The 20,773-nt window shown below is 53.3% G+C and overlaps 1 protein-coding gene across 1 annotated transcript in view; it reads right to left on the bottom strand.

Moving 5' to 3' along the window:
* Myo18b (myosin XVIIIB) overlaps positions 1 to 20,773 on the bottom strand; it is a 239,358-nt gene that overhangs the window by 205,399 nt on the left and 13,186 nt on the right. Inside the window, exons 2-10 of the mRNA XM_008849005.2 lie at positions 19,007 to 19,168; positions 17,287 to 17,445; positions 12,066 to 13,352; positions 11,608 to 11,674; positions 10,814 to 10,926; positions 9,400 to 9,576; positions 5,308 to 5,506; positions 3,301 to 3,443; positions 2,562 to 2,662 (exon numbers count right to left, since the gene is read on the bottom strand). Coding sequence (XP_008847227.1) covers positions 2,562 to 2,662; positions 3,301 to 3,443; positions 5,308 to 5,506; positions 9,400 to 9,576; positions 10,814 to 10,926; positions 11,608 to 11,674; positions 12,066 to 13,352; positions 17,287 to 17,445; positions 19,007 to 19,054 — 2,294 coding nt within the window. The 5' untranslated portion in view covers positions 19,055 to 19,168. The remainder of the gene's footprint in view (positions 1 to 2,561; positions 2,663 to 3,300; positions 3,444 to 5,307; positions 5,507 to 9,399; positions 9,577 to 10,813; positions 10,927 to 11,607; positions 11,675 to 12,065; positions 13,353 to 17,286; positions 17,446 to 19,006; positions 19,169 to 20,773) is intronic.

Here is a 20,773-nt window from a genome sequence, read left to right as displayed (position 1 = left end):
GCCTCTGCATCCTAGAGCCTGGCAGAACTGCCCACGCTGCCCCACCTCCCTGTGGCTCAAATCACCCCTTTTCTTCTGGTTTCAGTTCTGGGTCCTCTGGCCCCACTCCTGGTTCTCAACCCTGACCCCGACCCCTACCAGGCACCAGGGATCAGAGTGGCAGAGCCAGATTCAAGGGCCACAGAGTCAATCCAGGAGAAAAGAGAACTCCCGCACCTCCCCTGGAACAGCAGGTGTCAGATATGAGGCGTCCCAGGCACAGACTGAGAGCAAAGGAAGACTCAGACAGCACTCCTTACAAAAAGGGAGTGGAATAGATTTTGAAGGGTGACTAAGAGCTCGCAGCAAGTGTGCGTGGGAAACAGGAAGACACTCGCAGGTAGATGTGCCAGTTCTGGTTTCAGGAAGTAGCTGTGCAGCTGAAGGGTGAGCGGCCTGGGAGATCACAGGAACCCGAGGTGACTGTGACCCCCAAGGGTCTGAGTCCCTTCCATTTCTCCACTCTCCTGGGGTTCTTGATGCTCACCTGGGGCCGCCCCATCCCTTTGAAGGCCACTCTACCTCCAAGACGCAGATCACCTAACCAAGACTCACGGACATGGAGGGCACCTTCTGCCCCCAGCCCCATGCCTGGCACACAGGGTGACCCCTCAACTGCTCTCTCTGCAGCAGGCAATGGCTCCAGACGCAAAGCCAAACAGACATGTAGAAGCCTGGGCCCAAGGTCGGATCTAGAGCTAGAGCTAGCCAGGTGGAGCATGCGTGTTCTGGAGTGCCGTGGGAGAAAAGATGTTGGGGACCCGGCAGGGTCACTTCTGCCTGGACCACAGCTGAGAGAGCACAGCCCAAGCTCCATGAGAAATCTTCACTTTGGGCCTCCGGGAAGTTGTCCCTGCTATGTGTCACCCACTGTGCCAGTTGCCTTGACATGTGATGTCGCTTAAGTGCCCAGGGGCACGAGAGGTGCCATTCCACAGAAGAAGAGCCTGAAGCTCAGAGAGGCCCACATGGGGAAAGCCAAGAATAGACTCATGTCCCTCTGCCTGAGCCCATCCTTTCCAGTACACATCTGCCGAGGGGTGGGAGTGGGGGACATCAGGATGGAGCACATCCTCCCAAAACACATCTCTTCACCTTGCTGTGTTTCCCTGTCCTACACACTTAGCCACTCTCTGACCTCTGCACAACCCTCTGAGAGAGGCAGAATCATACCTTTTTTGCAGATGAGCAAAGCAAGGCCCAGAGAAGGAAAGCCACTCGCCTGAGGTCATACAACCCATGCGTGGAGAAGTCAGGACACACCTATGGAGCCTGACCGCTGGCATCCTGACCTCAACACCAAGTCCTAGTACTAAGTCCTTCTGCAGAAGTTTCCTTGCAGCTCAGTTTCTGCTCCTGGAAACTGAGGGTTCCACTCTAGTCTGCCCTAGACTAGAGAGGGTGGGCTCATCACACTAAGTTTGGCCAAGAGCTTAGGGTGAGCTGAGCCTCCGTGCTAACAGGGGAAAGATGGGGGCAGAAGTAGGTGTGGAGCCCTACAGGCTGCAAATCACCAATCACCACACTGTGTCTGGGCAGACTCCCAGGGCTGCACAGACCTTGGCTGATCCATCTGGCCAATGAGGAACTGAGGCTCTGCAGGCCAAGCAACTCTTAGAGCCACCTCCCCGACAGCCTACCAGGACAGGCCTGGACTGAGCACCCAGCCTTCTACCCCATTGTGCTGGATAGCTTTAGAGTCAACTTGACACACCTGGGTTGAGGGAGCCTCAGTCGGGGAATTGTCTCTATTGGACTGGCCTGTGGCCATGTCTGAGGGGCATCTTCTTGATGAGTGATGTGGGAGGGCCCAGCCCACTGTGGGTGGTGCCGCCCCTGGGCAGGTGGGCCTGTGTTGCATAAGAAAGGGGGCTGAGCAGGAGCGGGGGGAGCAAACCAGTAAGCAGCATTCCTCCATGGCCTGTACTCCAGCTCCTGCCTCCAGGTTCCTGCCCTGAGTTCCTACCTTGGGCTCCTGGATGAACTGTGACCCAGGAGATGTAAGCTGAATAAACTCTTTCCTCCCCAAGTTGGTATTGGTCAGAGTGTTTTGTCACAGCAATGAAGAAACAAACTAAGACACCCATCTATCCAATATACCCATGGGGGCACATCCCCTGTGCACTCAAGTTTCCCACAAAGTTGAGAAGCTTCTAGAATATGAAGAGTTTTTTCTTGCAGTGCCTTCAGGCCAGTGCCAAGATATCACTGTCACAGGCAGCTCCCTCCCCTCCCCGGTTTTCACACAGAGCTGAATGTGCATTCTCACAGTTCTGTGAGGTCAATTTAGGTACTGTTTTCCACTTCTCAGAGGAAGAGACTGAGGCTCAGAAAAAAACATGCGAACAAGGTCACTCAGCCCTCGTGCAGTGCACAGCCTGGGCAGCTGCAATCGGTGGCCGTGGTCTTCACCACTGGGGAACTAGCCTCTCGGCTCTGGTAGAAGCCCAGGTCAGCCCCTAGAGAGTGACTCCCCTCTGTTACACTGGCCTCAGTTTCCCCAGCCTGTCCCCAGTGCTTACCTGAGATCCAAGTCCAGCCCAGCCAGCATCTGGGAAAAAATTTCAAAGTTCCCTTCTCCTTCCGGCTGCCGGGCCACGTGGCTGTTCTCCAAAAGCACTGTCTACAGAGGACGAGATGGGCATCTGTCACCACAGGTCCCCACACTCCCTGAGGCCTCACCACAGGGCCAACCTCACCTGAACCCCAGGTTCAGAGCCCACCAGTCGGTCAGTCAGTCAGGCCACAGGGTCTTCCATAAGAGGCAGTGACAGCCCAAGAGGGCTTCCCTGGGCATCAGCCCTCAAGGAAGCCTGCCACCTAAGGGTGCCCCAGGACAGCAGAGCAAAGGGACTTAACAGGCACTAAAGAGCCAGCTCTCTGAGCTGGGATGTCACCAGGTGCCATGCACCAACACCCCTTCTGAAACCCTAATCTCATTTTCTGTCCAAATGGAATTTGAGGGGACTGAATTGGAGATGGGGACAAACAGACCACGTGCTATCACACAGGCCACAGAAGGCTCTGGGCACCTGCTGAATTTCAGTTAGCACTTTTCAGACTGGCCAGTGAGTGCCTGGGTTCTGTTTAGATTATTACACTCTGCTCCCACAGGGACATCTGGTGATGCTGTACTGCATGGGACCCTTGTTACCACCCATCTAGATACATCCCAGGGTCCCCATTGAAGGAGTGGATACAGCAGTGTGGAGTTGGGAATACCACACCCCCAGGAGCCCCAGCCATCCCCAGAGGCCTCACCTGGAGCTGAGCAGCTGTGACGCGACCTGTGGCGTTGAAGTCTAGGGACATCACCATGGCAAAGCGGGTGGCACTGCGACTGTGGCCGGTGGACACAGAGCCGAAAGCCCGGAGGATGGTGAAGGTGGCCTGGAGCTTCTCCACTGTCAGGGGACCAGGACGGTTGTCACTCATGCCTAGAGTGGGGTACCTTCCCCAAGTCCCCTTTCTGGTCTCAGTCCCAGCTCAGCTCTGAATCACACACCCTCAAGGGAGCCCCACCCTGTGTGACAAGCATAGACCTGTCCTGGCTAGGATAAGACAACTTGAGTGATGGGCGCATGGTGTTCCAAAATCCCTTCTAAGGTCCTGGTAATGCCTGTGGGTCACAGTAGGCCTGAGAGCCCTGGAGTCTCTCCAGAAATGCTAAGTACCCACAATGCCCTGCATGCTGTACTAAGCACCTGGATACAGTATATCCTGATTCCCAAATTCACAGACTCAGCAGAACCATTCTGTGAGGGTGAGGTCTGTAGGGGCAGAGTCTGTGAGGGTAGAGATTGTGAGGGCAGAGTCTAGATCTCTCCCACCAGTATCCCCAGCTTCTGGTGGTGACAGAATGAGTCTTCTATGCAGGGCTGTCATGAGGGCTGATTGATTTAACAATGCACAGTGCTTCCTACAGAAGGCAGTGGTGGTGGAACAGTCATTGCCACCAGGATGCAACATTGTCTGGACCGTGGGTCCTAGGGGAGGTGTCCCCAGTGTGAGCAAACACCTATCCTGTAGAACACATACACACACACACACACACACACACACACACACACACACACAGAAGAGAAAGAGAGAGAAAGCTCTGGGACAGGTTTTCTGCGTGGCCTTTAGTAAACTAGTAAACCTTTCTGATGCTCAATGACATAGTGTGCTGGATAGCTTTAGTGTCAACTTGACACACCTGGGTCGAGGAAGCCTCAATCAGGGAATTGCCTCTATTGGACGGGCCTGTGGCCATGTCTGAGGGGCATCTTCTTGATGAGTGATGTGGGAGGGCCCAGCCCACTGTGGGTGGTGCCACCCCTGGGCAGGTGGGCCTGTGTTGCATAAGAAAGCAGGCTGGGAGGGGGCCAAGGGAGCAAGCCTGTAAGCAGCGTTTCTCCATGGCCTGTGCTCCAGCTCCTGCCTCCAGGTTCCTGCCCTGAGTTCCTACCTTGGGCTCCCTGATGAACTGCAACCTGGGAGTTGTAAGACAAATAAACCCTTTCCTCCCCAAGTTGGTATTGGTCAGAGTGTTTTGTCACAGCAATGAAGAACAAACTAAGTCACATAGGCAGTAAAATTCAAATGTTAATAGCTGTGCCCAGGCCTGTTCAAAATTATAAGGTTCTTATGCTTGGAAGAGGACCTGGCATGTAAGTCTGAGGAAATACCACCCTGATGGTTGCGAATGTTGGGATCATCATCATTATTGTTGTTGTTGTTGACTAGTGTTCTACGAGGCACAGCTCAAACACCCCTTCCATGATGCCCCAACCCACTCCTGTGTGCTTGTCTGCCTAACCAGCACTGGTAGCACCCTCTGAAGAACATTCTAGCCTTCTGTAGCTCCATCTCCCTCTGGCCCTCAGTCCCTATTAACCCTTGCTCTGTCTTCCTGTCTTTGTTTTCTGTATCCTCTGTGCAATCCAGCAGGTCATGCACTGCACAAGGATGCGGCAGCCAATGGGTGCACGGTTCCCCAGATGCCAGATTGGTCTGAGCACCTGTCGGGAAGCCTCTGGGCCTAATCCTGCTGGCCTGCATGATTGTTCTGCAATGGCCACTGATATCTTAAGAGAGGAGAGCCTTCATCTGATTGCAGCAGAGCTGTCCAGTGGAGCTGCTGGCCTGGGTCAGCAGTCAGCACCGGCCTGCACCTGTCTGTGCTCAGCGAGTGGAGCTGAGTGGAAGTAAGGAAGAGCTGCCCAGCACGCCCCCTCCAGCTCCATCTTCCTCTCCCACCCCTCTGTCGGCTGGAGACCACCATACCTGACACACTGCCATCCACACTGCCTGCCATGCCTACTAGGTGCTCCAGGACCTGCTGGCAGCAGGTGGTCTTCCCAGCACCACTTCGGCCCAATGCCACGATGCTCTGGTCTCTCCGCTGGCTCAGCAGTGCCCAGTAGGTCCGCTGAGCCAGGCCCAAGACGTGTGCAGGCAGACCGTCCTGGCAGCCCCAGGGTACCTGCTGGAAGATGACCAGCATCAGACTTCCTGCCCAGCCTGCAAGTGTCATACCTTCACTGGGAGTCCTGGGCAGCCAATGAGCTACTTAGAGGCTTAACCCAGAGTTTTAGCCTGTGGAGGTGCACATTCGCTACTCAAAACATTGGACAGTATTTGCCTGAAATAAAGTAGCTGGATAAATTGACATGATTAGTGATGTCTGCTGTGAAAATAGAATGGCAGTCATTAGTGATGTCTGCCATGGAAACAGAATGGCAATTGATTAGTGATGTCTGCCATGGAAACAATGCTGGTTGATTAGTTATGTCTGCCACAGAAATAGAATCAATGGCAATGGATTGTGACTTTTGCCTGGAAATGGAATACCAATTGATTGAAAATGTCCACTATGGAAAGAATGGTATGTGGGGAATTGGTGGTATGTGTACTATGCATTTGCCATGACAGATTTAGATTATGTCTTAGCGCCCATGGATTTTGTCCATTCCTAACTCAGTAAAAACAACCATTAGATTTGCATGTGGTAGGTGCTGTCCCAGACACAGGGGCTCAATCCTACACAAAATGGGAAAAGAAAATCTCTGACAACCACAAAGAGCTACTTTGTGTATCAACTTGTGATCGTGCGGGTATGGGTGCATTGTGGGTGCATTGTGGATGTGTGTGAAGGCACAGGCCCTTTTGTCTGAGACAGCGTTTGTCCTGGATGGAACTTCTCCACAAGGGTGAGGACTGGGAGCTTCCCGGGATCTGCCTGTCTCTGCCTCCCATCTTGCCATCCCTGGGATTACAGATTTACTGGGGTGGGGGGGGGAAGATCAGAGAATAACTCTGAGGGATTCTGGGGATGGAACTCCTATCTCCAGGCTTGTTGGCAGGCACCTTTATCCACAGAGCCACCTCTCGTGCCCCAAAGAAATCAGTTTTTGAACAGTCACTGTGGGTTCTCAAACAGCACAGCAGGTGCTGCACGAGGCCGTCACCCCCAGAGCATGGTCTGGCGCTCCCCACACAGGAAGATGGGCATTCATCACATGGCCACACCAACACTCCAGGTACATGCCCAGAAAAAAAGAAAGATCCCGTGTGTCTCTGGTATACTGAACACAGAAAGCACCCCAGCCTGGAGCACCCCAGGTCCCTCTGGACACTGCACAGAGATACCAAGAGTCTCTGGGTTGCACGGCACATCTCAGGTCCCAGAAAACACCTCAAACTCAGGGAAGCCAGTCCAGTAGGTCACCCTCCAAATAGGCCACCAAACTGGTGCACCCTACTGCTAAATACAGGGTGCACAGCAGATAAAGACATCCAGGCAGGTTTCCTCATGCAGATCCAGGGCTGCTTGGGGGTACTTGGGAGTGGGGATAACAACTCCAGACTATCATCTGGAGCTGAGCTCTCAGAGCCAGGGGCTAGATTGCTCTCCAGGTGAGGGACTACTTTGTAATGGACTGTGGAGAGTTCTGCATGGTCGAATACCTCACGCAAAACTTTACACAAGTGTTCTACAGAAGGGGATAGAGGCTGTAAAGATGACCCAAGGGTTAAGAGCATTGGCTGTTCTTGCAGAGGACCTGGGTTCGATTCCCAGCACCCACATGACAGCTAACAACAGTCTATAATTCCAATGCCAGTGGATCTGACACCCTCTTCTGACTTCTGCAGGGATTGTACAACATGTGTGCACCCACATACATGTAGGCAATACATCATACACATAAAATAAAGTAATAATAATAAATGAAATATTTTGAAAGAAAGGTCGATGAAACTGTGTGCTGCTAGACCTCAACATACCCAACTTTAAAGAGACAAAGAGCTGAGGGTGGAGGTTCAGGCCTACAATCACAGCTACTCAAGAGTCTGCGGCAGGAGGATGGCAAGTCAGGGCCTACCTGGGCTATGCAGTGAGTTCCCAACCAGCCAGGACAACCTAGTGAGACCATCTCAGAATTTTAGAAAAGCGTGCTGGCGGTGTGGCTCAGTGGTAGAGCACTTGCCTAGCATGTGAGAGGCCCTGGGTTCAATCCCCACCATGATGAGAGAAGAAAGACAGAAAAGAAAGGGTCTCTGGTGGAGGGTGGTAAACAAGAAGACACTACAAAGGCCCAGAGCCAGCCCAGAGGCCAAAGGCCAATGGGAAGAGCAAAAGAGGGACCCTGGAGCCCAGGAAGGAGGTGGGGCAGCCTCCTCCATGCAGCCCAGGTTCAAGGAAGCAAAGACCAGAAGAGCAGCCCTGACCTTGCAGAGCCTGGGAGAGGACACAGGGGAGGCCCAGGCACATGGGGGCCCTAGAAGGAGCAGGAGGTGGAGGCCTGAAGCCTGAGGCCCTGTGGTGACTACTGGGTCAGCATGGCCCTGTCTCCCCTTCTCTGAAGCTTGGGAAGACCACAGCACATCCCCAGGGGCCCTCCTCCCAGCACAGACCTCCAGCACTCCACTGTCAGCCTTCCCTGCTCCAAGCTACCAAGACCCTGCATGCCACAGGATCTTAAAGCAGGCCCATGGGACAAGCTCTGCCCTGGTTGCACACAGCCTCAGAATCTGAGGTGTGCAAAGGTCCTGGGGTTTTAACTTGGAGCTGCCTGCCACCCTAGAAAATCTCAAGTTCACGGGTCAGGCTGTTCAGTTCCTAGGCCCCTTCCATCTATCCTGTGGAGAAAGGATGGAGCAGATTCTGCATCCATGTGCAACCACAGGCTCACACAGGATGCCCTTGGCTCCTTGAAGTAGCCACGATCAAGAAGCCTCACCCCACAGACTGCACCTTGGACACTTCAACACAGTCCACTCCCATGAGAGCCCCCAGCTGCAGCCAAGGCTACCCAGCCTAGCCTCAGGTTTCCAGTCCCAGGTCACAGCAGACCTGTGCCCCACCTGGTGGCTCTCTGGGAGCCAGAGGTTGACTTGGTTAAAGGCTAGTTAAGATAAGACTCAGGAGGCAGCAGACTGGCAGGAAGGTGAGGCCCAGTGACCACCCCAGGAAGAGCCAGGGCAGTGCCACTCAGATCCTCTCTTCAGGTGGGCCCAGTGCCTGCGCGTCCAAGCGATGATGCCTGGTGTCAGAAGAAGAGCTGGAGTAGGTACTGCCTCCTCTGATGGAGGACGGATGCAGGAGCAGCATCGTTCTGGAGCCGAGAACTGTGTCGCCCCATGTAACTCCAGTGAGCATAATTTTTCAGCCCCCACCAGCTTCTTCCACTCCCACCATTGTCAACACGCGTGCACTCTGGCCACTGTGGTCCTCACCGTCTGAGCCTGTCTTTCCTCCCTAGAAACTCAGGAGGGCAACATGGTGGTGGGCCACTATTTCTTCAGGACCAATCACCAAGCAAGCTTCTCAGAATCCAGTGAAGGGGGTAGGAGGTGCAATTCCATACTTTCCCACAAGGTGGCGCATCAAACCTTTGTTTTTCGTTCCCATCCTGCCCGAAAATGCCCTTTTCTCCACTTCACAAAGGAGTATTAAAGGAAGCGGGGATTCTGAGTGCAGGTTCAGAACCCCAGAGAATCCAACTCAGTGTCACTAGCTCAAAGGAGTCACGGCCCTGGTGTTTGGCCCAGATCCCCTGCTTTTTAAACCCAAGAGGGCACCCAGTTCCACCTGCCCACAGGGGTGAGTGTCTGAAATGGGCTCACAAGGGCCTGGATTTCCGGGTGGGTGAGAGCTGAGTCCATGCGCCAAGGTGTTTGAAGGCACTCGGGCTTATGGCCAGGGCTGACCTTTCTCCCCTGTAGGGAGCAGGGGATCCATAGCCCCCAGTGCCCCTGAGCCCAAGGTTCTCACCCTGAGTGGGCAGGGCAGAGGGTTTCTGGAGCGCTGAAGGCTCTGACCTGCGGGGAGAGGAAGCTTCTGCCCTCCCTACCCCCACTTTGGTCCCACTTCACCTTCCCTGCAGAGGGCGCTGAGGGTGCTGGGGACTGCAGGACAATCAGATCCGGCCCAGAGCAGGTGTGCGGCAGCTGAGCCCGGTAACGCTGCAGAAGTGTGTTCAGGACGCTGGACTCGTTGACACTGACCAGAGCAGCCAGGTTCTCTGCCAGGTCCAGCTCAGGGGCGTTGGCCTGTGGATGTCAAATGGGATCTCCTCTGACTTCGTCAGCCCCCATCCCACCAATGCTGCCATGCACACTCATGGCTACATGCATGCACACACATGCATGCACACATGTGCACATAGCCCTGCACTTATGCATGTGCATGCACACATGTGCAAATGCCTAGACACACTTGTGCACAAATGTATATGTGCATGTGTGCTCACACATGCATAACCACATACATTCATACAGATATATGCACACATGTGCATGCACCTAATACATCTGCACACATATGTACACGCATATGTGTACTCATGTGTGCTCAGTGATGCATGCACATGCAGGAATGCACATATGTGCACACACACCATCACTCATACATGTGTATGCAAACACCTAAACACAACCAGCATGTATACAAGTGCATGCAAAACTGTACATTCCATCCACACATGTGCACACACATTCACATATAGCTGCACACATGTGTATGCACACATGTGCATGCATAAAGGGTGGTCCTGTCATTTGAATGCCAGGCACTGAAGGCCAGAGCACACAGACACAGGAGGAGAGGTAGGGGGTCCCTGAGGAGGGCCAGCCCCTCTCCTGGCCCCTCTGTGTCCTGAGAACCCTCCTTGCTCGGGCCCCTCATTCACTAATTCACTGCCCTACGAGGCCAATCCCCCTAAGATGGGCCCGATAAAACCTGGAGACACTGGGTGGTGTTTCTGATGGATGCAGATTCCTTGCTAGTCTCTGCTTCTCCGGGTCTTAGAGGGAAGTTCTGGAATGCCCTGTGACCTCCAGGAACAGAAGTCAGTGGCCAATTCACTTCCTTTATCTGACAGCCCATTGTGCCTTGATCCCTTGAAGATAGACACAACCCCCTGAGAGAAAAGGTAATGCCAAAAATACAGGCCATCGGAAGTCTATGCTACAGTGAATGGCTAATCACAAATCTGAGTTTCCTATCATCCAGGGTGAAAAAGGAAGGACGCTCTGTAGCATGGTTTGCACAAAATGAAGAGCAATCTCTTGCTTGGATTGGCCAGAATCCAAGTGACAGGACTTGACAAACCTGGCCCCGTAAAGAGGAGGCTAGAGGAATGGCCCTGCAATGGAGTCTGACCCACAGAGCAATGTGTTCAGTGGGGTTTCCTACAATCCTTGGGGCTCCGTGTGTATTTACAGTCAGAGGCAAGGGAATGTCTTGTGGGTGGGGACAGGGTGCAGGGCAGGTGGTGGGGTGACTTACACAATGAATGTGTTCCTCGTCCACCTCTGTGACAGTTCTGTCAGCATCAATGCAGAGCCGCACCCTTCCTGCTGGCAGGTCAGCTGTCCCCTCATCTGGTTTGAGCACCGTTGCTGGGTGGATAGCCAGAAACACCAGTGGGAAGGGAGAGAAGGGGATGGGAGAGGAGAGGAGACTCTGAGCCAGGCCAGGAAGCTGGAGACAGGCTTGGGACAGGTTGAAAGGAGCCACATCCTCTCCCTTAGGGGTCTGTTCGTTCATATAAAGGGTCTCAACTGTAACCCAGAAGCCCTTCAGGGACAGAGATTGAGTCAGAGTTCCAGGTACTGAGCAGGACCCTCAGAGGGTCTGGGTGAGTCCCATCCCACACCTAGACCAGGACAAGGAAATGACAATTTACAGACAATTCCCCTTCCAGTACCATGACAGACATAACTAATCGATTGCTCTTCCCAATCATGTTTTGCCTGGTTCCTCCCCTAGATTCACTTCTTAATAGAAGCCAACAGCCTCACCTAGCCAATAAACATGAGCCCCGGAGATGGAATCTCTGCCACTTGCTCTGCACTCTTAGATCCAGACAGTTCTGGGACCTTGTTATTTATGTGTGTTCCATTAAAGAACTGGTTCTGTCTTTCTTGAGATTCAGATGCCTTTGAAAGTAGCACCTAGTGGAGCAGCTACAGGCGCCACCTTCATCTGGGCAACATCAAGACCCGTCACAGGGACAGTGACATGAGGGAGGAATGAGGGGAGCAGAGTGGGACCCCAGGGCAGGGCTGAGCCCTGATTACCAAGATCAAAGCCGTCCTTCCTCACCAGCCAGACCTTCTCCGCCTCGTACCACCTGTCCTCGGGAGCCTGGGAGCAAAGAGAGTCACCTAACCAGCAAGCGACACCAGCGTGTGGGAACCCCAGGGTGGGAGGCGTGACAAGCAATTATTAAATGCCCAGGCCCTTGACTTCCAAGTGGGAGTCTCGGGCACCAAAACAACTCGCAAACCTGCCTGTGTAGTCTTAGTGCCACCTCAGAGAATTACGGAAGACAACGGTACGTTCCCTAGGCGGCATCAGGAGGGGACTCTCAAGTTCTGAGAACTTCTTGTCACCCAGGAGAGACAGGAGTCTCGCTCATCAGAGAAGTGCTCACATGGCCTGCTAGTGTGCTGGGATCTGGTTGCTCCTCTGTCCACCCTTGGCCTCCCCTGAGACAGTTCTTACCCCTGGTGCTCCAGGGCCCACAGCACCTCACCTGGTCAGAGTCTGTCTGTCCCTCTCTGCCCATCTCTTGCAGAATCGCCTCCTCGCTGGGCCTCTGTGTGGGAGGCCTTTCCTCTTGGGCCTCAGGAGCAGGCCCTACATGATCCTCTTGCTGTGGCTCTGGGGTATCCATTCCTTCCTCTCTATGCACACAGGGCTCCAGGGCTCCCTGGACCCTGCTTTTTAGCCGGTCCTCCCTCTCCACAGCATCTCTAGCCACCTCCTCTGGAACCTTGCCTCCCTTCTCGGAACTCTGAGCCTCTCCTGCCACCCCAGGCTGTTCCTGAGACTTCCCCAGTGTTGGTGGCTTCCTCTGAGCTCCCCTTACCTCCCCAGCAGACTGGGGTACCCCTGCCTGCTCCACCTTCCCCAGAACCTCCTGCCCCTGCACCCTGAGCACTGCTGGCTGCCCAAGGTTCCTGTCCTCCACCGTGGCCTGCACGTCTCCCAACTTTTCCACCCTACGTGACAACTCGCTTTCTTCGCTCCTGCCCTGGGGACCCTCCCCCGTGCTCCTTCTGCCCAGGGAACCTCCCCACTTTCTTACAGGGACTGGGGGCTCAGTGCGTCTTGTTTCAGCCCCTGCAGCTTTGGACCGATCCCCCTTTTCTTTCTTGTTTGGGGGACCCCTTCCCTCTTTCTCTGCTGTCCCCAGTTGCCCCTCTTCTCCTGCCCTCTGGGCTTGGGACCTGGTTGCCAACTCCTTTGTGCTCTGGGGCTCAGTCCCTTGCTGTCCTTTGGTCTGGGGACCCTGGCTCCCCTTCCCCTCTGTGCCCTGAAGTTTCCCACCTTTTGTGGCCTGACTTGAGTCTCCAATACCCCTAGTCCCAATCTTCCCAGGTGCAGAGGCCAAATCCTCAGTGTTGGCCTGGGGGCCACAGGCAGTCCCCTCACCGCCCCCTTTCTTTGAGCCTCCAGGATCTGTGGCTGGAGCTGGGGTCTTGCCCGTGGAGGTGTCATGGGATTGGGCCTTCTGCTCTGGCTTGGCCGACTCTGGATCCAGCTTGGCCACCATGAGCAGCACGTCGCCTCTCCTCACACCCCTCTTGAAGGGCGGCATCCTTTTGGCTGGTGTCCCTGTGGGACCCGGCTCATGCAGCCTTTCCCCACTGGTGCTCGTCATTGGCAAAGGGTCCTTGTCACCAGTTCCCAGGGGCTCCTTGCCCAGAATGTCAGCACTCTGTGGGGAGGTGGGGAGGCTGTCCTGGGAGGTCCGCTGGCTTCCAGGCTTGGGGCCACTGTTGGGCTTGTCGAGTTGACTGGTGGAAATTTCTGGGGTCTAGGAAAGAGATCACAAGATGCTTTGCTGCCGTTTATTCTCATCCACCCAAAGACACTCAAGTGCCTCCCAGAGCCTACAGGCTCTGTGTTTGGCAATGAACCTCAGCCCAGAGCCTGAGGGACAAGGAACAGAGGGGAAGGAGGGTGGGCTTGGCAACCCAACAGAACCCAGTTCAACTCCCGCCTCTGCCGCTTCTTGCTGTATGGCCTTGCAAATTGCTTCCCCTCTCTGAGCCAGATTCTTAATCAATAACACAAAGAGCATAAAAGTATGCTTTGCAGGGTGGATGTGAGGATGGCTGATGGGCTGATGGCAGACAGGAGGAGAGCCCGGCACATAGTCTTCAGAAGCTGCTGCTATTATTGCTGTTTCTGCCTCACTCCTGCTGATGAACCCATCTTCAGACACCTTGTCCTCACCTTGGCTCAGATGTTGGATGGGTGTGGCCAGCATCGTCTATCCTTCCTGACTTTTGGTTCCCCCTCCATACAGACAGAAGCCACCCAGCCATCCAGATGTTTACAAGATCATCCTGGAAAGGCCCCTGGAAAGGCCCCTGGAACCACAGAGGCAGTAACAAGGGGAGAGCCTGCCTTTCACCACCCTAATCCCCAAACCCACTGTCCACTTCAGCCAACCTCCCAAACAGCTCTGGCCCATCAGCTGCCTGTCATTTGAAAGGGGACCAGAATTTGGTGGGCACCCCCAGCCTATAGGAAAGGAATCAACACCCCCTCAATGAGGCTCCTCCAAACTCGACCTGGTCTGACTCTCCCTGTTTGCCCACTCTGGACACACCACACTGGGCTTCTCCTAGCCCGTCAGTCCTTCCCTGCACACTCCTGCTTGCTTGGTGCTGAGCCTGATGCCCAGCACACCCTCTCTCCCTGCTCCTCACTCCCCTTCCACAGGCTCCTCTGTTTTCTATACCGAGCTCAACTGCCTCCCCACCTTTCCCGGGGCCTACAGTGAGAATCTGGCATGTCCCCAGAGGTCCTGAGCCTGACTCTGCTTGTAAGATACCTGTTCTGTCCTGTGAAGTCCCTGAACCTGACTCTAGTGTCCCCATCACAGCAGTGACGACACCCACACTGTGCTCCAACATCTATCCATGGCTCTCTCTTAGGGTTGGAAGAGAAAGCCCCGTCTCCCTACCGTCTCTGTAGTGAAGGTAATAACCTTCCCAATGGGCCTCAAGTCATCATGAAACTCCACTCACTGAGACTGTTATGAACCCCAAGAGGCAGGTTCTGAACTGCACCCCATTCTGCAGGTAAGAATTCCGTTACAAAGGTGTCAGTGGTCCTAGGGACAGCTGAAATGCAACCACAGCACCAAGTGTCAACGCCTGAATGTGATATGCCCACCCTCAAGGGCTCTTTGGAGTCTCTCTGGTACCCATGTAAAAAGTTGGGCATGGTGGCGGGTACACTGGGGAGGATGAGGCACGAGGATCCCTGGGGCACAAGGGCCAACCAGTCTAGCCAAATCAGTGAGTTCCAGGTCCAGCAAAAAATAGAGAGTGATTGAACCTCCAGCCTCCAGCTGTGTGCATATGTGCATCTATACACTAACACAACACACACATACACACACATGCTTGCACACACATACACATGCACACATACACACACATGCACATTCATACATACATGCAGACACATGAACACATACACACTAACATATACCCATGAACACATACATATGCATATAGACACATGCACACACACATACACATATGGATACATAGATGCACACACACATATGAACATGTACATGCACACATACATATGCCTATACACATACATGCACATACACACACAGCCATACACATGCACACATACACACATGTACCCACACACATATACACAAACACATACACATACTCATGCACAGCCATATACAGGCATACACACATGCACACATACACACATGTACCCACACACATATACACAAACACATACACATACTCATGCACAGCCATATACATGCATACACACATGCACACACACCCTCCCACAAACATATACATACATTTAGTCACAGGCATATACTCATACACACAGGTACATAAAAACAGAACACATACATACACACACACCATGCACATGCACACACATGTACACACACACATGCCTGGGTGCCTTGGCCCCACTTCCAGAGATCTCAAAGTGGCTAGTCTAGGTTGTGGCTCCCGGTGGCTGGAACCCATAACCAGAGCTGAGAATCACAGAGCTCTGGTGTCCAAAGCCCAGTGGCTCATTCTGGCCCTCTGGGGTCATCGGGACACAGCCTCAGGAGGGGTTGACTGATGGCAGGTCTCACACTCCTTTGAAAAGTGAGTCAGAAGTTTATTTTAACCAACTTCTTGGAGGGGACAGTACCATGGAGCTACTCCAAACAAGACAGCCAGCTGCAGCTACCCTGTGGGGTGTGTGCCTTTGACTGTGATGAAAGGCTTTGGTCCCCTCTGCACTTGCAGGGCACAGAATTCTCTCAATCCCCTGGGGCCCCCAGGGCTGGCACAGCACATCTGTTTACAAACAGGAAACTGAGATGAAGGCCAAGAGCCAGAGGGATCTGGCACAGGTGATTGGCAGAACTGGAAGCCACAGCCCCTGGCTTCCCATATGACTCCCCTCTACCCATAGAGTCTTCTGGCCTCTTGCTCTCCTTTAGGAAAACCAGGTCTCCTAGGAGCCCACGTGCATTCCTGAAGAACAGGTGGATTCTGTGGCTCCTTGCCATGCTGAGGATTGGATGGGGTGGTGTGGGGCAAGGAGGGTTATTTTTTGACCAGGACAAGAAAATCCAGTAGGCGAAAGCCAGGCAGGATCGCTGCCTGGCAGGAACATATTCCGGGGCTCCATCGCTCCAGGAACATTTTGACCTATAGTGAGGTCACCTGCTGTGGCCCAAGGCCTGTCTTGTCCCTGTTCAGTGCTCAGAGCCACTTCTTGGCTTCCTCACAGTCATGCAGGGTATAGCTACATCCCATGGAGCCATTTCCTCCCCAGGTCAATGACCACACGCTGACCACCTCACTCACCAGACCAGTCTCTCTCCAGACAGTTCCAGAGAGCTCTGCCCTTATCTGGCCTCATGACCTTGGGCAAGTCTCTTGGCCTCTCTGGACTCCTAAATGGGTCTGACCCCCCGACCCCCCCGGCACTTGGCATCCCAAATGAGCCCACAGGTGCTGAGGGAGTGTTGCCCAGTGAAGACGGGGACATCTACCCGCAGGGTCTGCTGTGGCTTCATGTCTGCCTCAACTGCCCCTATCATTCTACCCCACAAGACTCGGCCTCTGTCTTCACAGCTGCTGCTGCTCAGTTGTGCGGGATTTGCTGACACAGCAAAGCCATTGTATTGGACAGGTGTAGGCACATGTGGATGGGCAAATGATCTGAAGAGGAGGGGGATGAGCCAGGATGACCCTAAGGACTCAGGTGGACATCTGGCTCTGCAGTCCCTGGTCCTTGCAGCCCAGCCCTGGCAGCACTCACCCCCTCCAGGGGTTGCAAGAGAGGTACCAGGCACTGACATCCTTTCTGCCTAATGCCTAACGCAAGGATACACCCAGGGTGGACTACTCTCCAAGCCTGCCTCCCTGGTGTCTAGCCTTGGCATCCTGCCCAGTGGATTAGCTATACAACTGAGCCAGCATCTAGTTTTTTCTTTCTGTAAACACAGGGGTCAAATGATCCCCGCTTATCATATGCCAGCTGTTATCATTCATTCATTCAACAAACATCTGTTGAACATTCATTATGGGCCAAGTACTGAGACAGAGACATGCAGCTGTTGATGCTTGCACAGGAGAGCAAAACGTGGAAAGGAAAAGCAGGGGCAGTGGGATCAAAGATATAGGGCATGTGACCCAGAGGACAGGTGTGCACAGAGGCACTGTCCTTTCCCCACAGCTACTCACCTCTCGCTCTGGGGAGGCCAGCGCTGCCTCTTTCCTCCGTCTGGCTTCTTTGGACTCTTTCTCTGTCTCTCGAACTAATTGCTTGATGAAACCCCCCGGGATGACAGAGAACAGAGGAGGGGGCGAGGACGGGGGAGGGCTCTTGTCCTCCTCCCGGATCTGTGTGAAGAATCAAGGAGAAAGCCAAGTGAGCGAGTCTGCAGAGGAGGGTCACCCTCCAGACTAGCTCTGATGCTCTGGGAGGGGTCCCAGGGCCAGCATGACCACATGAGAAGAAAGTGAGCCCACTCCTCGGGACCCTGGGAGCCCCAGACAGTGTGGGAAAATGGGATGGGTGGACTGTGAGCAACAGAGGCTATGGGAGCCAGCATAATGTCTTCCTGAACAGTCTCCTCCTGAGAGGAACTTGGATCGCCAAAGCCTCAGGGTCCTCTTAGCCTGGGACAGACCCATCTTGGAGAGGACCCACTTTTAAGCAATTTCTCAGATGTCCAGGGGCGATGGACCACAAGGGGCCATGCCTCTTGGGCTCCCCTACCCTACCACTCCTGGTTCCAAGGGGGCACTGGAGAGATTTCAGGAGCAGATGCTCTTCCCTTCTAACACAGGGATACTCCCAGGGTGCACTGCACTCTGGGCCTGCCCCCATAGTGCATCCTAGCTGCTTGATGAAGTCCCTTGGAGGCTTGGAGTTAAACTAATCCTGCATACCAGGACCAGGGAAGGCAAAGCCCTCTCCCATGTTAATACAGTTAACTTTTTTCTCCGTGGTTCTGCATCCCTAGATCTGACCAACCATGGACAAAAAGTGTTTGAGCATAAAATAACTGTGTCTGTAGGAAGGGGAAGGAAAGGGACGGGGGGGAGGGGAAGGAAAGGGATGGGGGGCATGACATAGTGCACTTACATGCAGGCAAAACGGTCATACGCGTAAAATAAATAAATAGAAAATGTTTTTAAAACGTAGGTTACAAGTTAAAATATACATTTAGATTCTAAGTATAGATTATTGTCCTGTTTTTGAGATTCTGAAAAGTCCAGACTTACAGATGGAGAGGAGTAAGGTTAACCGTGTGTGGAGGCTCTTTTGTTATCCAAGCACTTGGGAGGCTGAGGCAGGAGGGTTGCCATAAGTTGAAGGACAGTCTGGGCTAAATAGTTCCAGGCTAGGTTGGGTTTCAGAGTGAGACTCTGGAGAGAGGGGGGGAGGGGAAGGGAGAGGAGGGAAAGAGAGAAGGGAAGGGAGTATCCCATAGAAAATATGGAAGGGAAGAAAAGGGCGATGGGAGAGGAGTCTGGCTCCAGGTCTCCATGGTGACCGGAAGCGGGTACCACAGACTCCCACCCCCATATCACTAAACTGGCAGTCAGCAGCCCATCTCTGCTCCCCATATACTTTCTCTTCCCACTCACCCCAGGGTAAGCTGCCAAGGGGTACTGATAGGATAGCTTCAGCACCCCCATTCCCTGTCTCTCACTAAGGAGAAGGAAAAACCCAGGCAGGTGCAGCAGGAGTCACAGGCCTGGTAGCCAGCACCCAGCTGTGTCAAGAAGACCGCAGCTGAGCATACTGGCCCAAAGAAGCAGGCCTGGGTGGGCTGTAGGGACAGCCAGCTGCGACTCCCTGCCTGAGGTGGGGAAGCACAAGTTGACCTCCCAGGCTGCGGCTGTCCTTGCCAGGGTGGAGTCAGGCCTTACAGCCCTGGCCTGAGCACCGAGCATTACTTTCCTTCTGTTCCCACAAGGCGAGGCGTGATGATATGGCCATGGTGATGCAGAACTGCGGTACAGGCAATGAGATGAGGTGGTATTCCTCAGGCTGGCACGGAATGAGGCTTTACAGACACACGGAGCACATGAGATGGGACACAGTCCTGATATACTGACATGGCAGAGAGAGAAGAGACAGTTTAGAACCCAGGTCAGCTTTGCTCCGGCCACCATGAACTATGCCACCCGGGGATGAGACAATGACGACGCTGTCCTGTGTCTGCAATAGACAGACATTTGTTCCAAGGAAGTCCTGGTCAGTGAGGAGGCCGCCCTGAAACCCCTCCTCCCGTCCTCTTACTGTAACTTTGTATCGCAGTAGAACACAGAGTGGTGCGTGTGGCTCAGAGGCAACTCTTACCAAAGCCTGGAGACCAAGATTTTAAAATGATGATTTTGCTGATAAGAAGTTCCAGAAGAATCTAATCAATGAGATGAGAAGAGCTTTGGGCTGGGGGAACTTTCTAGAAGGCATGGAGCTGACCCAAGTGTGTCTCCTGTGAAATCCTTCCCCCGGGGCCTTTAAGGTGGGGCACGTGGCTGTCGGAAACCAGACCTCAGTTCTGCTGGTGGGAGTATAAATTAGTGAAGCTGCTGTGGAAATGAGTTGGGGTTCCTCAAGAGACAGAATAGAGTGACCTATGCTCTGGTGATACTCCTCCTGGGGTACGCCTGAGGACTTGAATGAACAGGCCAGGAGCTCTTGCACACCCATGTTTACTGCTGCACCATAGTCAGGAATGGGAAGAGCCCGAGGACTTTCACCAGAGGAGTGGATGGAGGAGATGTGGTGCAAACACAGAGTATTATTCAGCCGTGAAGAAGGACAAGTTGTCATAGTTCTCAGAAATGAACTTATTAAGCAAAATAAGGAAGCCCTAGAAAGACAGATATAACGTATTTTCTCTATTTGTGGATCCTAGGTTTTGTATTGATACATAAAATCATATATGCGTACAGGGCATGACAATAGAAGGGAGACTGGGGTGATTGGAATAATGGGAGTATGGGAGAAAGGGAGGGGGAGGGGAATAGGGTTGAAGTCCCTGATATCCTAGTGTAAAAATGCCTTCATGAAACACACCTTACACACAATAAATACATTCCGACAAATAAACAGAATGTGGCCGGGCCCCTGAGACCTCCTGGTCATTGTCCACTCAAGGGAACCACATCCTAACTCCTGACCCCAGGGCACAAGGGCTTCTTACTCTAAGGGCTGGATCCCACAGTAGGCACAGGTGGACACCTGGCTCCCAGGTGCCCTGTTCTGGAGAAAGGATTTCATTGTTAAACTGAGAGTCTCAGCCAATATCCATCACTTTGGGATCAGAATGCTCACTCTCTTCTGGAAAACAAGAAATTTCACACACACATAAACACACATAGCACACATACATGTTCACACATGTTCACACATGTGCAGTCACTTAGAAGACCACAGAGCACACACAGTTAACAGTGAGGGGAAAGCTCAGAGCCTGCTCAAGGGCATGTAAGCTTCATAAGCAGCTTTCTCGAGTTGAGCTTACACACCTTGACACTCATCCTCCTGTGTATGCAATGACACAATTTTTTTTTTCTTTTTTGCAGTGCTGAGTGTGGAATCCGCACATTCTGATCATTTTTAATGAATTTTTTGGATTGTACAGCTTTTGCAACAATCTAGCTCTAGAACATTCTCATGTCCCTTTACATCAGGAGCTATCTCCACACT

Source organism: Nannospalax galili, unplaced genomic scaffold (assembly GCF_000622305.1).
Source record: "Nannospalax galili isolate Female #2095 unplaced genomic scaffold, S.galili_v1.0 scaffold103, whole genome shotgun sequence".
In the NCBI taxonomy this organism is placed as follows: domain Eukaryota; kingdom Metazoa; phylum Chordata; class Mammalia; order Rodentia; family Spalacidae; genus Nannospalax; species Nannospalax galili.
Note: the sequence above shows the minus strand (reverse complement) of the source record. Positions and strands in the feature narration are given on the sequence as shown.